General features: G+C 45.2%; 1 protein-coding gene across 1 annotated transcript in view; it reads right to left on the bottom strand.

The window, feature by feature from the left end:
• Nucleotides 1-15,939, bottom strand: part of SZT2 (SZT2 subunit of KICSTOR complex) — a 110,988-nt gene that overhangs the window by 25,620 nt on the left and 69,429 nt on the right. The window contains exons 59-68 of the mRNA XM_078885298.1: nt 15,566-15,693; nt 9,896-10,044; nt 9,407-9,595; nt 9,024-9,135; nt 7,758-8,063; nt 6,734-6,813; nt 5,783-5,878; nt 2,329-2,618; nt 1,812-1,917; nt 268-354 (exon numbers count right to left, since the gene is read on the bottom strand). Of these exons, the coding sequence (XP_078741424.1) occupies nt 268-354; nt 1,812-1,917; nt 2,329-2,618; nt 5,783-5,878; nt 6,734-6,813; nt 7,758-8,063; nt 9,024-9,135; nt 9,407-9,595; nt 9,896-10,044; nt 15,566-15,693 (1,543 nt within the window). The remainder of the gene's footprint in view (nt 1-267; nt 355-1,811; nt 1,918-2,328; nt 2,619-5,782; nt 5,879-6,733; nt 6,814-7,757; nt 8,064-9,023; nt 9,136-9,406; nt 9,596-9,895; nt 10,045-15,565; nt 15,694-15,939) is intronic.

Here is a 15,939-nt window from a genome sequence, read left to right as displayed (position 1 = left end):
TGATGTTTGTTATTGAGTAAGCAATGAATTTGCTTGTGACAATAAAAAGTGTTATGTCATTTTAGGGTATATTTCCCACATAACAAGATAAATATTCAACATTCGTTTTTGTATTCAGAAATACAATTTCTTCAAGTGTGTTATATTTTGTATTTCAAATGACATTTCTCCCAAGTATGTTGTTGTTTAAATCGATTCGTGATGGTATTTTACCCTACTGTGTGTGCGCGCGTTTATGCTTGTGGCCTTCACATAAAATCTCATCACCTGAAACCCGAGTTCCATCAGCACGAGGCCACCGGGCAGGGCTCGCTGGAGGTGATACATGAGTGACGAGACGCCACCACCTGCAGCCTGAGACACACTCGCGCGCACACACACACACACAGATATACATAAGGAAAGACAAATCTTTGCTCACATAGCCTAAACATAAGACTGTTGGGTCAAGGGCTGGTTGCGAGTACTTGTCAATTCCAACACCATGTATGAGTGGTGTTGCCAGGACCATGTCTGTGTGGATTTTGTTTCTCCGGTGCTGATGCTTACACACTCCCATCAGGTACTTTTTTTTTAAAGCAAAGTCAACCTAGGAGAGGCCCAGGACAAGTTAAGATATCAATTATCATTGATGTTAGCTACGGTTGGGAATGAAACCCAGGTCGGGCAGGTTTGGAGTGCAATGTGCTATCCGCAATGCCGCTGCTCTCCATGCAGACGCATACAAATAAACACAAAAAAGACAAAGATCTTCTGTATAGCCGTAACAGACTGTTGGGGCAAGTGCTAGTAGCAAGCACTTGTGAAGGCCAGCATAGCACACGAGGGGGTGGGTGGTCAGCACCACGCCCGAATGCCTTTGTCTCCCTAGTGGCGATGTCCTATACACTGCACCAGGTACTCATTTGAGGCCCAGTGGAACTAGGGAAGGCCCAGGACTGCTTCAGATAATCGTCACTGGCGTTATCGCCGAGTAGAAATCAAACGTGGGTCGTCGGGTTCGTAGCACAGCGCATGAAGCACTGCACTAGTCCTACTCCCCACTCACACACAGGCACACACTCGCATACACTCCAACAGCCGCTGTTCACCACAAAGTGGCAGTGACATCACCTCGGCACAACTAAGTGAACTTTGAGGACACGGGAAGTGGCGAAGGCTTTCTGGTAGGATATTGGGGGGGGGGGGGGGAAACCCAGATGTTATGGATCACCTGAGGTGACTGAGACACACACCACCCACACTCCTCGCTGTAATATTAAATTAAGTAGGGATCAGGTTGTTGTGAGTGCTGTTCCTCAGTCGCCTATTTTTGCCGAAGGACAGTCTCCATCAAACAGTGTCGTTCATGAGCCCCCTTCCTTCTTCAACCTTGGAGGCCTCGTAATCCCTACAAGGTTACCCCAACCCCTCACAAAATTACCCAACATACATGCAGATCTGATCCTGGGAATTGTAAATCAGACCCCGCCTAATCTGACACGCACGAAAACACACTTACACGCTTTAGCAAAAATACAAAAATCCCCCTAAAGCATTTAAGACTGTTGTAATAAATGATGTTTGTGAGCACATATTAAGATCTGCATGGCACGAGTGGGTGGTGTGGTAGGCTGCCGTTGTCTCCTGAATGCTGTTTATACACAGCACCAGACACTTATTGAAGACTGAGTCACCTTGGGGAGGCCCTGACCATTTTGCATATTACTCTCAACTGATTTTAGCAGTGGCCAGGAATGGAATCCGGCTGGCCAGGTTCATAGTGCAGTGCGATAACCACCATGCCACCGTTCCCACCGTGCCACTCTCACCTTGGTGCTGCTCTCAGGCCAGGGTCTCTGCGAACGGGGCTTCCCGTCCGATGTCCCGATGTTCACGGAGAAGGCAGACGAGCGTGGACGTGCGGAGACCGATGACCTGCAGACAAAATAATCCTGGATTCAAGCCGTGGGTTTGGGTGTCTTTTCATTAAGATGCTGAAGTTATTGATGTGATTGTTGCTATTAATTCTAGCGCTGCTGTTGATAATTAAGTTTCTATAATGATTTTTATTTGTAACGCCCACAGTATTCACTCGCTCACCTCCATAAGGCATGACGCGAGCCACCATGCCCTGGGCTCCAACTATTGCAGCTGCTAATACTACGATTGCTGATTAGACTGCTATAGTGTTACAAACGCTACTGCAACTCCTGATTATGACATTTCTGATGCTACGAGCACTTTTTGCTGCCGATACAACTGCTGGTGATGAAGTTACCGACTTTACAGCTGCTTTTTTACTACCGCTGCCACGGTTTCCACTGGCTCCGCCACTGCCTCTCTCACCTGCGTGCAGGTGTTGAGGGACGCAGCTGCACGAGGATGAAGCCGAGGCTCTGGAGGTACTGCACGTACTGCTGAATGAAAGCCGTGCACAGCTCTAGCAGCCAGGCCTCCCCACCACCACCACCACCACCAGAAGCAGCAGGAGCAGCAGGGCCAGGGGTAAGACTGTGGGCAGTAGTAGTATAAGTAGTAGGGGTAGAGCCAGTGGTAGAGGTGGGGGCAGCGATGTCGCTGGTGCCACTGGGCGGGGAGCAATGCGGTACCATTGGAGGAACATTGTTGGCAGCAGCCTGGAGGGGTAAGAGGGAGACAACGGAGACAATGGGTGGAATATAGATTTGGCGTTCTGCTATTTTTGGCTAGCCATCGTGCGCTTTCAGATGCACTTCTGCGGCCGTCTGGAACACTCTTGCTTCCAATATTATGAAGCCACTGTGGGAGAGCTATGCACTTTTAAATCTAGATTGAAAAGTCACATTTTTAGAACTGCTTTTTGTGTTTGGATTGTTGTCCCCCCCCCGCACCTCCGATAAGCACGGTTGGCTACGTATGGTGCAAAAGAAGTTAAACATACATTCGTACATACAAAGTACGAGTGTCGTGCCAGCCCTCCAGAGGCGACAGGCGATAAATGAGACTACTGCTAAGCAGAGCCGGCAGCCGAGACCATATCGCTCGAAAAGATGAATATTTAATTTGAACATAACTCCGCCAGATTAAGTGTTCTGTTGATCACGGTAACCTCCACTATTATCTACATTTAAGTAAAAGTTAATCTCCGTTAAAGTTAAACATTCCATTAGGATCTAACCTCATCCTCCTTATAAAATTATCTATTCATGAATTTCAAAGACTTTATAATTTGACATTTCAAAAGAATAATTTTCACTATCAACTAAAATCTACTTAAGCATCTAACAAAGATTAAAGAAACAAGTTAGAATTGAATCTTAAATAAAATCGAATTTTCCCTCCAAAAACATTTAAGGATCCAGCTTAATATACATCTTCAAAAACATCTCGAAAAGAAGTTTGTCTACGATTCTGATCTTCGAGGCTTATATGTATTCTGTCAAATCTAATCAATTAAAGATTGTAATCAATTTTTTCACAGACGGGGGAGGGGGGTTCATCATTGGGGAAGCTCTCCAGCGACGTTGGTTTTTTACTCATTTTGGCTACTCGGGGTTAGCAGCTTGTGGGCTCACCAACACTGTGACTGAGACAAGTGCACAGTGCGGGAAAGAGGCGCGGACGGAAGTGGTAAATAATAAAACCATGGGGGCGGGTTCCACATGTGGACTCACCGCTCACCTGCTGCTGCTGTGCGGCCCGGTTCCTAACAGGCAACGGACCGGTACCGGTCCGCGGCCCGGGGGTTGGGGACCCCTGCTCTATACAATACAATGCACTCAATAACATATTGAAGAATCGAACTTCCTGTGCAAAATTAACTAATTAATTAATTTATCTGCCTTACAATATATTTATAATTAAAATGTCCCATATCCTATTCTTGCGTGTGGAAATATGTTCAGGACCTGAATGCCAATGTCAAGGTCTGCTACTCACAAGGGAGGGCTTCAGGAGATAGTGTGTGTAGTTTTGCTATTATTCTGCCATTGAAGTTGCACAGACAACAGTGGTTTACTTTACGATCCAAAGTGAGGCTCACGAATCAAATCAAACGAAATACGGTCGGGTGCTCGGACCTACGTTAGGTTACGTTCATAGAAAATGTGCCCCAAATCGAAACGTTTTTGACAAAGGATCCGATATGCACATTTTTACAGATATGATTAAAAAAGCATGTTTAATCAACTACAAATCATATACAAAGTACAATACGTGTTCAGAAAGTTATTACCTTGATTCTTCGTAATCCCTGGCTTATTTTGAGGGAATAACTGTTCGTTCCTTTTATGACCCATTATTAAGGATTAAATAATTACAAAAATGCTTTAAAATCACGAAGAATGCACAGAGGTTTAGCACCGGAGCACATTGCAAGGCAGACTAACCGAGCGGCATACTGGATGTTTGGTAGTGAGTGCAGAACCGGCTCCTGCATCGGCGTCGCACTGTTAAGTTGCAGATCGGCATCAGTCGAACCCGACTTAAGCCGAGGATCGCATGTACAAGGTTGCGATTCTCTTCCATTGTGCCCCGTGTTCTGGTCTCCCACAAAACTGTGTTTGCCATCATTGCAGTTTCTTCCCTCGGAGAACCGCCGTGTAACCAGACCTGCTCGCTGTTCCCCAAAATCGCGGAGCGCGACTGCCGACAGCGGCTTCTTGCCGACTTCTCCCGCTGCCTGCGACTCGAATCCCTCCTTTATTTAAGGAGATCCCAATTGCCAACTACTTCTTCGTTTGTTTGTTAAGTTTGTTCAGCTGGCTGGCCAGGATTGGGTAAAACCTCGCCCACTTTTCACCCAGCCAACCGGAGAACAGACGAAGTGTTCCTAACTTCACGTAAAATCTGAGAATAACATTTTTTCTTTCAAAACGCACTTGAAACCCCTAACCTGTTCCAGCAAAATTTCTACAAACTCAGAGCTGGGCTCCATGCTTCCAAAGTTGTGCTCGAACTTTGTGATCCCGCGAGCGAAATTGTGCATGTTGAAAGTTGTTTATTATCACTAGTCAAAGCGTAGGATGGAGTAGATTAGAATCTAATCTCTCAACTTAATGCCGTCTTGAAGAAAATGTTTATTTTAATAAAATTTACACGGCAATTATAACTTCCCCTAGAAAACACAACTGAATCTATTTAAGAATCCAACCTAGGTTTGTATTTTAAATTCCCCTCAGATTTAAGCGCTTTAAGAATATGTAATATTAATATGATCTTCTCTGGGATGTAATCTATTGTAAGATGTAATCCATTTAGGATTTTTTAATTTTTAATCACAGTTGCAGAGCACAAGGCTCTTCTAGAATATAATCTTCCCCATGATATACGTGAATGTACGCAAACATCGAGGTCGCTCATTTATAATAACATAATTAACAATTTAAATCTTGCCCAGAAAGTAATTTCCAATAACTTATATTTAACTTGTGAATCGAAATAAAAAGTCGGTTATAATCTAATCTGTAGGCATCTAAAAAAAGACTCTTGCGATTGGATCAACTGTCATGATTCAGAGTCAAAATTCGATGCAATGTCACGATCTGGGGTCACCATTCGAATGCCCGCACCATGGAAATGTGGAATTGCCATCACTGAGCTCAAAGCCACCGATGAAGATGCGTGATATAAGATTGCTCATTTCACAATGGAGCCTCATCTAATTTCCCTGTAATCTAAACCCCCATGAGAATTTGGCACTGGTCATGAGAACAGCTTTGATGCCGATGGTGGTGGTTAGGTGGTGCACAATCACTGAAGCATTCAGGGCGCTCACAGACTAACCACCCGTAGGATCTATGAATATACTGCTGCAACTCACAGCATCGGTCAAGTGAGTGGCTGGGTCGAAAACAAGCGGAGTAGCACAGTAGTGGACAAGCCGCGAAGACTGCCGAAGCAGATCCAACTCGGACACCTGCACCCACACACGAAGACAAAGATCCTCTGTTTAACCTTGTAGGCTGAAAAGGCAAGTGTTATTAGTGCACACATGTTAAGCAATTACGTAATGAAAACACTGTACCAGGCAATCAATCAACGCCGAGTTGACCTATCGTTTAAAAATGTACACCCTGCTGTAGTTACACTATTGGTCGCCTCGCAATCTTAAGGTTTAAATTCAAATCCAAGGTCAATGTAAACTTGGTTCATAGGAGTACCACTTTGTGGGAAGTCAACAGGGGGTGTCCTACAGTGTATCGACCCCAATCAGGGGGAAATGGAATTTTCACTCCATTTCAACACACACACACACGAGCCACCATGAACCACCATGCGGCAGTGATGTAAACCCTGACACTTGTGCCATGCTAGGTGGACTGAGGCCATGTACATTGTGGAAAGCCCACTGGCAGGAGGTCATGTGATACACCCAGGTGTTATGAGTTTAACCGAGATGACTGGCAGATGCAGACATCAAGACAAAAATCCCCTGTACAGCATTTAAGAGACTGTTGGGGAAAGTGGTGGTGTTAGCGAGGACCGATGAAGGCTGGCACAGCACACGAAGGAGAGTGGCCAACACCACGCCCAGCCACATTTGTCTTCCTAGTGCTGATGTTAACACAGTGCACGGGGACTCATTTAAGGCCGAGTCAACGTAGGACCGGTCAAAATATTCACTGCCATTGCTCATGAGCGGAGATCGAATTCGGATCTTCGGGTTCAAAGCGCAGCGTGCTAACCGTAGCGCTACCGCTCCCCATACATACAGAGATATACATACACACAATCATGCACACAGACATGGAACATGTGCACTCAGGGTTACCGTGATGGGCATGTTGGACTGGGCCGACCTCTGCTGCCACGTGATGAACAGGTTCTCAATCTTACACTGCGCTTCAATCTCTAGAGTGACAGACAGAGACAGGACGCAGAAGGAAGACAGCGTCATGTGGGAGTGGCTGAGAGTGCAGAATGAGGGAAACAGTGCAAGAGATGACAAAAGAAGAAACTAAGTCAGGCACATATTCTTGGTTCTTTCGGTAAAGTCACGTAGAAGGGAAATAATAAAATAATAAAAAATTTAACAATTCTCACGACGTTTCGATTGCAACACAAGCAATCGTCATCAGGTGTGAAAACCACAGCAAGAAAATGTGAAAAAAGTGGCGTTTTTTTAATGTTAAGAAAAAAAAAACGCCACAATTTATTACATATTAATTTGTATTTATTTTATTTTATTATTTCCCTTCTACGTGACTACCGAAAGAACCAAGAATATGAATCCCTGCAGTCACGAAAGCTTTAAATCGAAATTTAAGTCGGGCACGTAAAATAACACAACAACCTACGATCTTTAACCCCTCTATTTTCGACATCCAGTGGGAACAGGAACTATATTCCACTTCCACAGACCACACATTCAAACCTCTCCAAGACCATATGTTCAATATTCTACCTCCCCAAGGCCCTCGACATGACCTCTGACAAGCCGGATCTCCCCTAGACCCTGATATTCGACTTGCCTAGTCTCTATTATTGACTTCACTTAAACACTATTATTTGCACCACTCTATATTTAGGATCTTACTAGAACCTCAATTCGGCCTCCTCAGACCCTCAAGTCAGCCTCCGCTGGAACCCATATTCAACCTCCACATACCTCATTTACTCATTCTCCACAGGCCGTACATTTACAACTCTCAAGTCCCTGGACTTCATCTCTCCAGACTCAACATCGTTAATGAATCTTGACCCAACCTCCTTTCGACACGCGACTCGACTTTACTTCCACCCTTGACTCAAATTTCTCGTAGCGCGCGCGCTCCCCACGTGTCTCTCCGTCTCACCCCTGCGCTCGTGCGAGCGGATTTCGCGGTACTGCTCCCCGTGCCTCGTCACGGCATCGCCGCTGGCCCCATACGGAGCCAGGCGCATGGGCCTTGGCGCCACCACGTCGCGCAGCGCCTCGTCCAGCTGCAGCAGCTCCAACGACGCTGGTGCGGCCCCCACAGCCAAGCCACCACCACCGCTACCACCACCGCTACCACCACCGCTACCAACAACACCACCACCACCGCCACCGCCGCCACCACCACCACCGCCGCCACCACCACCAGCAGCAGCAGCAGTAGTAGAACCAGAGACCAGGAGACCTGCAGACAATGAGGGATTGGGGGGTTAGAGGGTTTTCGGTGTACAAACAGGGGCAGTTTCTACAATGACCATTATTGAGTTTGCAATTGATACATTCGTATATAGATAGTATAAACAAACAAAACCTACATAACACACAGGCACGTACACAAAATACATACGTTAGACAACCTTGGACTGAGCTTATAAGTGAATAATTATATTTTACAATAACAATTTCAGTTGATTTAAAATCAAAACCATGTTGATATCCGTGGGATTTTTGTGCAACGTAACAGATGCTCTATGATAAACATTGGGCAATAGTAGATTGTAATCTGGCAATGATAGAAATGCCAACGTCTAAGTCTCCCTGCTCAAACAAGGATAGGGTGGTGCTCATTTTCGTTGGCATCATGGGTCAATGGTGTAAATTCAATATTGTCATGATGAGGACTGGTACATTCCACCGAACAATCACTGTTTACACTTTGCAAACACTGCGACTACTCTCGAGAGATGATTATACCAATAATAGCTACTTTTGACCAAGTCGACACCTCTGACAACAGGAAGCCCAGGGACATGTATTAGGCACATGCATTCATATATATAAAGAGATAAAGATACCAGTATAGCCTTGAACAGACTGTTGGGGCAAGTGTTGTTAGCGAGCGTTTATGAACGCCGGTACGACACACGAAGGGCGAGGGTGGTCACCACCATGCATTTCTGTGTCTCCCCAGTGCTGACGTTTAATCACCGCAACAGGTACTAATTTAAGGCTCTTGTCAATACGGGGGAAGCCCAGCATAAGTTCAGATAACATGTGCTAATTACATTAAATATGGCTGGGAATCGAACCCAGGTTGCGGAGTTTGTAGCGCAGGTTGCACGAATCAATACGCCACCGCTCCCCACACACCCCCACACTCAAGTGTCAAACCTGCCACAGGCACGTCCTAGGATGCTCGTCTCACCTCTGCCAGGACCCATGGGTGAGGCCCATGTGGGATCCTTGGGAGGAGGGGGGGCTGAACTCCTGATGAGGGCATCCGCCTCGCACGGAGGCTGTAGGAAAGGGTTCAGCTCCTGGTTGAGAGAGAGGGGGGTTAGGCGCCCAAGCCACCAGAATCGTACACATGCTAGTTCCGTCACACATGCGCCAGCACGATCGTACACGCGCCAGTGCGATCATACACATGCCGGTGCGTTTATTCGATCTGCCAGTGTGATGACCATATCAGAAACACTGCATAATTAAGTTCCTGAATTCAAGCCTGAGTTTCAGTCACCCTTGATTATACCAGGATTGCAAGTGCAGCAGAGCTTATCAAGGTAGGCGCAGTAAGACACGACTGACCGTCTGCTTGCCGGGGTCGCTGGGGGGAGGGAGGTCGCCGTAGTAGTAGTGGTGGAAGAGGCCCATCTTCTGGCTGAGCAGGCACATCAGGAGGTGTGAGCGAGCGTTGAGCCAGTGCACGAGACGGGAGGTGCCACGCATGACACCTGCACCCAGCTCTGATGACCAGTTGTAGGTGTGCAGGGACAACTGTTACGGTGATAGGTCAGGGGTTGGGACAGGGGAAGAGGTAGAAGATTAGGGATGCGGTAAGGATAAGAGTCGGATATCAATCGGAGTTAAGGGTAAAAATCCAGCAGACATATGGATAAAAGTGCAGGATTAGCTTGTGTGCGATGTGTGAGTGTAATTGTGTATGCGAGTATGTGTGTGCATATGAATGTATGTGTGCAGGTATGTTCATGTATATTTTGACGAGCGTATGTGTGTAGATGTTTGTGTATGTGCAGTGTGTGCATGTAACTTTAATTAGGCACTCGAAAAACAAACCTTTCTATCGTCCAAGCTGAAAACGAGAAACCTCTGACGGGGAGCGATGGTCTGCCCCGACTTCCCAGAATGCACTGCGCCTCCCTGGTCAGATGATTTCTCCCCTCCAATTGTGTCAAGCGCTTCAAAACGCTGTAGGCTCTTGTGGGCTGTGCAGAGCAAGAACAGCAAGTAGGTTGCGATGACGACTTATTTCCACTTATGTGTATGTTTTCTCTGGTTACTCTTTGTACATAAAACAGATCACTAATTAAATAAGAACTGGTCACATTTATTTATGCAGATCTTCCTGAAAAACAATCTTGAGGTCCAGTGAGGCTTTCCTAGAGAAATAACATAACAGGAGAACCGTTCAAAGCTGGACTGAGTTAAGCTGGAATGTGTTGTCTGTATGAAAGGCCAGCTAAAAACGTAAATGTTAAAATCACCGAAATATAAAAAAAATTCCAGCCGGAACACTATTTATGTGCGAATGAAACGGTGAGCAAAAGTCTGGCATTATGTTTATTACAGAGTTTCTGTTATTGTAAATAGTGACGTTACAACTTATTTACCTTATTTAGAAAATGTGTCAAAATGAGCGAGCATGAGATTGGCAACCAGTGGCCCACACGGTCGGCTGCTGCAATCGGTGAACATGTGCCCCCCCCCCCCCGCGGACGGACGCCCAGCGCTCGCTCGTCTTTCAAAAATTTGGTAGATGATTTAGTTACTGTTACCTTAAAAATAAATATACATGGCGAATGGTTTTTTAGTCAATTAAAAATTCATATGGTGCACGAATGTTTGTTCGTAGAACTACTTTTGACACATTGGAAAAAAGCAAGGCGACCGTAAATGTTGATACGTTAAGTTCTCTACATGGTGCTGCTCAGTACTTACTGCAGGAAGAGTGTCGACCCCCTCCAACCCCAGCAGAAAATCTCTGCCGAAGCCATCCACCGGTTGATGATGGCGACTCGAGATTCAATTAATTACACTGTGTCATTTTTGTTAAATTGTAAATGTTTAGTTAATGGTTATTAATGCGAATAGTTGTTAAAATATTCAGTGGTTAGGTGATAATTACATTTAAATGTAATTCATAATTAGTCTTTTGCAATCGTTTAATTCTTTGCGCCATGTCGGACATCCACCGTCACTACAAAGGCCCTCCCCACACAATTAGTCCGGCTTGGAGAAGTTTTACAGTATTATTAGTTAATATTATAACACTCAACCACAGCATTGCAGAGCACAATAATAATCCATGTGCGAGCACAATTTTGCATATTTATATATGTTTTTGGAGATGTGCAAGGGCTTGTTAAATCTCAAACGAAGATGCATACAGGCAGACCTCACTTAACATGACCCCATTAACACAGATTCGTTATAAACGCGCACTGTCCTATAAATTTAATTTTAACAAAAAAATTAAGCAAATAAAAAGCTATATAATAATGCGTTTACGAGTGAGAACACGCAGCAGCGCCGGCCGAGGAAAGCTATCTGGCCCCTATCATTAGCTCAGCCAATGAGCGCGATGCAAGCCGAGCCAACCAAACCCCGCCCCCCCCCCCCCCAATTTGATTATCACGACTCGTAGGTGACAATTACATTTTTAAAGATTGATGTGTCGAGCGAGGTGAGAAAGAACAAGACCAGGATGAGAGTCTCTCTCTGGCTCGAACCTAAAAATAAACCTCACCACAGAAATTCACACCGAGGGCATCACCAAGATCACAGAGGTTCTGGAGCTCTTCTCAAAGAACGAGACCCGGATTGGGGGGCACAGCAGCTCCCCCCCCCACCCATGCCATGTAAGAGGAGCACAGGAGAATGTACTCAAGAGTACAGGACATAATACTTACAAATATTATTACCATAAATCATTATTTTAATTTACAAAATGTTTACCATCTGTGTTATTAGTACCGATACCCCAATGAAGACCTCATGTTTCGCATATGAAAGAAAATAACGCTGCCGGGAACGTATCCCCATATATACCATGGCATAATGACCCCTTTTAGCGCCAATTAGATTGGCGCTCACTTCTCCGGGAATGCACCTTTAGCACGAAGCGAGGGCTGCCTGTATTGATTTGAGACCACATTTTTACGTAATTTTACTTATTAAATTTCGTACATTGAATTTTCTCCTCGCCTTCAGCCGCCCCCCCCCCACCCTCCTACTCAACTGACACAAAATTATGTTTATCGTGCGAGTGCCTTGATTAAGGTCATCGAATCAACGTATTTCCTGTTGAAATTCCATAAACTGCACAGCAGACCCAGCGGAATGTGGCAACCAAGCAGGACCAGTTACTCCTCAGCGTTGCTGACAATGTATGTAGAACTACATTCGCAGCTTACGTAAACCAACAGAGCTAATTGGAGGTGCGGGACAATAAAATGTTGAATAATATTTCAGACAACCATTGTTAGCATGCTAAGAAAGGAGAAGCCATTTTAGTTGATACAATCAGTGTGGTCACCCCCTCCCCCCATCCCTATAAAGGGGGACGACTGGGACACCCTTTGAAACGTGTGGAACTCACCCCGTGGTACAAGCAATTGTGATGATGCCATGCCAAACAGACTGCACACAAATGCACTACCCTTGACAGATGCATATTAGCCAGCCCCTCTCTCTGCAGATGGCTACGTATTCCAACATCTGCACACAACGGCTCCCACAGGGCGAGCTCCTCCTGCCCACATGACATTGCTTGGCGGGGTCTTGCGGGAGAAGGAAATACCCTTCTCCCCAGAGGCTTATTTTCTACCCTTAAAATGCTAATGATGTGCAAGAGACGCTCTCACTCGAGCTAGCCACTCATTTAACATAACAATAGGCATGTCACTAATACTTACCAGACACTGTCACACGGGTTGTCGTCCTTCGGTCACTATATAAAAATTTACCTTTCAATTTAAAATCAGTTAATATGTGAATGCCAATCCAGCGCTACTAAATGGAAAAGTGTGCGTAAGTAAATTCAAAGCTGTAAATTAAAATGTCCCAGTTTGTTTTTAGAACACCTCATTATTTAGTGTGATTAACTACAAAGTCAGTTTTTATTGTAGTACAATGTCCAATATGAAAGGCCAATGTCCAAAATTATCAGCCTATTATAAATTTGTTCTGTTATATGGTAGTGTTAGTGACTAAATAGTAAAATACATTTATTTGATCCTGTGAACCTACTGCCAAAAACGTTTCTCTTCGTTATTTTCTTAAATTAAGCACTCACAATGTGTGGATGAGCCAGCAATGGAACATTGTGTTGAAAACTAAGTCCATGAGCTAGAACATAATTCCAGCAGCCTCCTATTTTTATTGTTGGGCTGATCTGGCCAATGCTTTATAATCATTCCTACACACATGATAACAAAGATCCCCTGTATAACCTTAACACACTTTTGGGTACGTGCTGTTAAGCAACCACCTATGAAGGCCGGCAAGGTATAGGAGGGTGTGGGTGGTCAGCACCACGCCTGACCGCCTTCGTCTCCCCAGTGGCAATGTTCACACTGTGCATCAGGTACTCATTTGAGGCCGCGTGGAACTAAGGAGGGCCTAGAACCGGTTCAGATAATTGTCACTGATGTTGGCCGCGAGCGGGAAATCGAACTGGGGTTGCCGGGTTCATAGCGCAGTGCACTAACCGCTGTGCCCCATCACACACACATTCCCACAAAAAAATATATGTACATATGGATACATACACATAAACAAAAAGACAAAGGTCTCCGGTTTAACCATATAAAGCACAAAGCCAACTACTATTAGCAAGCACCTATTAAGCAAAGCTAGCACGGCACACGAGGGAGTGGCGTGGCCAACACCATGTCTCCCCAGGACTGACGTTTACACACCACATCATCTTATGGCTGAGGCGACATGGGGGCGGGAATTGAACTTGGGCTGCCTGGTTTGCGGTGCAGTGTGGCTAACCACCATACTGCCGCAGACCTCACACACTCACTCATATATTCATACACACAACACGAATAAGGCTAAGACTTGCCAAAACAGCACTTTTAAATTAAAACATGTCCTTTGGTTATTACAGAAGTGATTCAAATAAAGAAAAAAATATATATCCGTGTGTGCAGAGATATTACTGTGGGGCTGAGAGTAGTTTTTTGAAATATATTTTTATTTTAAAGTGGGCAATAATACTGAGTGTCCCGTGTGTACGCTCATATTATGACTGCTCACGGCTGGCCAGTCACTCCTGGCAGCTCTTATTAAAAGGAGAGGCGAAGGGAGAGAAAGGAAAGTGGAAAAGAGAGAGCCTCATTCGAGACTTTTATGCTGAGAACTGGTCCCAATCAAGACCGATGCTGAAACTAGGGCTCCTGGAGCAGCGTTTCAATCAAAACTCCAACCTTGAGAGAGCAGCCAAATCTCACTTTGAGACCGATGCCAAAACCCGTCTAAGGTCAATGAAGGATCTGACTCCTGAGATCTGATCTCCTGAAAATGAGTCTCGGTTGAGACTCCAATCTTGAGACCGGCTCTCAACTGAAACTATGATCCTGAAACCCAGAGCTTACGTTTTATAGAAGGAAGGGAAGAGGCAGACCATTCTTCCAGGAAAGGTGCTAAACAAATAAAAACACACGCACACACCGGTCTATTGGTCTATTATCATTGAGAGACCCCATTAGAGACCTATCTGTCTGTCTAAAATCTCATTACACACTGGTCTGTCAATTGCTGACAGACTCCATCAGAGACTGGCCTGTCAGTGTATGATTGTCTGTAGAAACCACCAGAGACCAGACTGACTGTTGAAGACTTGTCTGCTAACCAAGCTTAGTGGCTGTCCGAGGAAAATGGAGTTCCGCAAATAATGGAGCTGCTGCCTGGCCGGGCATAAATGTACATGCTAAAAACTCGTAAAAAAATGATTTTTTTAAACAACGGTTTTATTCACAACTGGCGCGCCTGAGACACGTGGCGCCTGGTTCTTGGGCGAGGCCATTCGAGAGCTAAGGGACCGCGGCGTTTTTGACCTACACAAAAATATATAAATAATAAGGCGTCCATACAAAATGTGAATTGCTTTAAAGTAGCGAATTAATTGATTAATTGATGCCGATTTTGATGCCGGCATGCATTGTCACCGGATCTGAGTACATGTGCACAATTTGGAATTGATTTGACAACAGGATATAGACTACATTTTGATTCCAAGATTTGACCACGACACAGGAGTCAAGTGAAGTAAAACCGTTGAAAAACATAATAATCAGTCCAATTATATAATCTAGAACAGGGGCCCATGAGCAACATCTTGCTCTTGGAGTGGCTCCCCGAACTATGGCCCAAATAGAGAGATGACTCGCTACGACATAAAGAAGTACAGATCAGTGAGAGCATAGAAAGACAATCAAGACACAGATATAAGACAGCTGTAGGTAAAATATGAAGATGAGGAAGTTGGAAGCAAGATAAACAAGAGATAAGAAACCTGGAGGCAAAGGCACTCATTAGTGGTCGCATGTACAGACGATATGACTTCACCACAGAGTAATGCCATAGCATCTAACTGCCAGGACACACCGGTTTGATTGCACGGCCTATTGGAAACTTATGTTGAGGAACCCTCGTCTAAAGAAATAAAGACATGCCAGTCAGTCTATTATTGTGTAGGTGTTTGCGAGTGAAGGTTACCCAGAGAGCTGATGCCGCTGCTTCTCCATTGAGCGATGCTCCGCGCTAAAATCACAAACTTTCTTTGCAGGCCGGGGGTGACGCTCATATCCTGGAAAGGCTGATAGGTGTGCCACTTTGTGCCGCAACTACAGACGCACACAAACACACACATGTAAAAGCATGGACACAGGCAGATCTACAGATGGGCAGATGTGTAGACACATTTACAGATGTATGGACATACAACAGCCATTCGCCACTAAGTGGTGGCGATGTCACCACAACGCTTGTGCCAGGCTATGTGCACATTGAGGCCACGTGAAGTGTCAGAACACCCGCTGGAAGGAGGTCACAGGGCAGGTCCAAGTGCCACGGGTTGACTGACTGAGATG

This window comes from Lampetra fluviatilis, chromosome 3 (assembly GCF_964198595.1).
Source record: "Lampetra fluviatilis chromosome 3, kcLamFluv1.1, whole genome shotgun sequence".
NCBI lineage: Eukaryota > Metazoa > Chordata > Hyperoartia > Petromyzontiformes > Petromyzontidae > Lampetra > Lampetra fluviatilis.
This window is presented reverse-complemented; position numbering and strand designations above follow the sequence as displayed.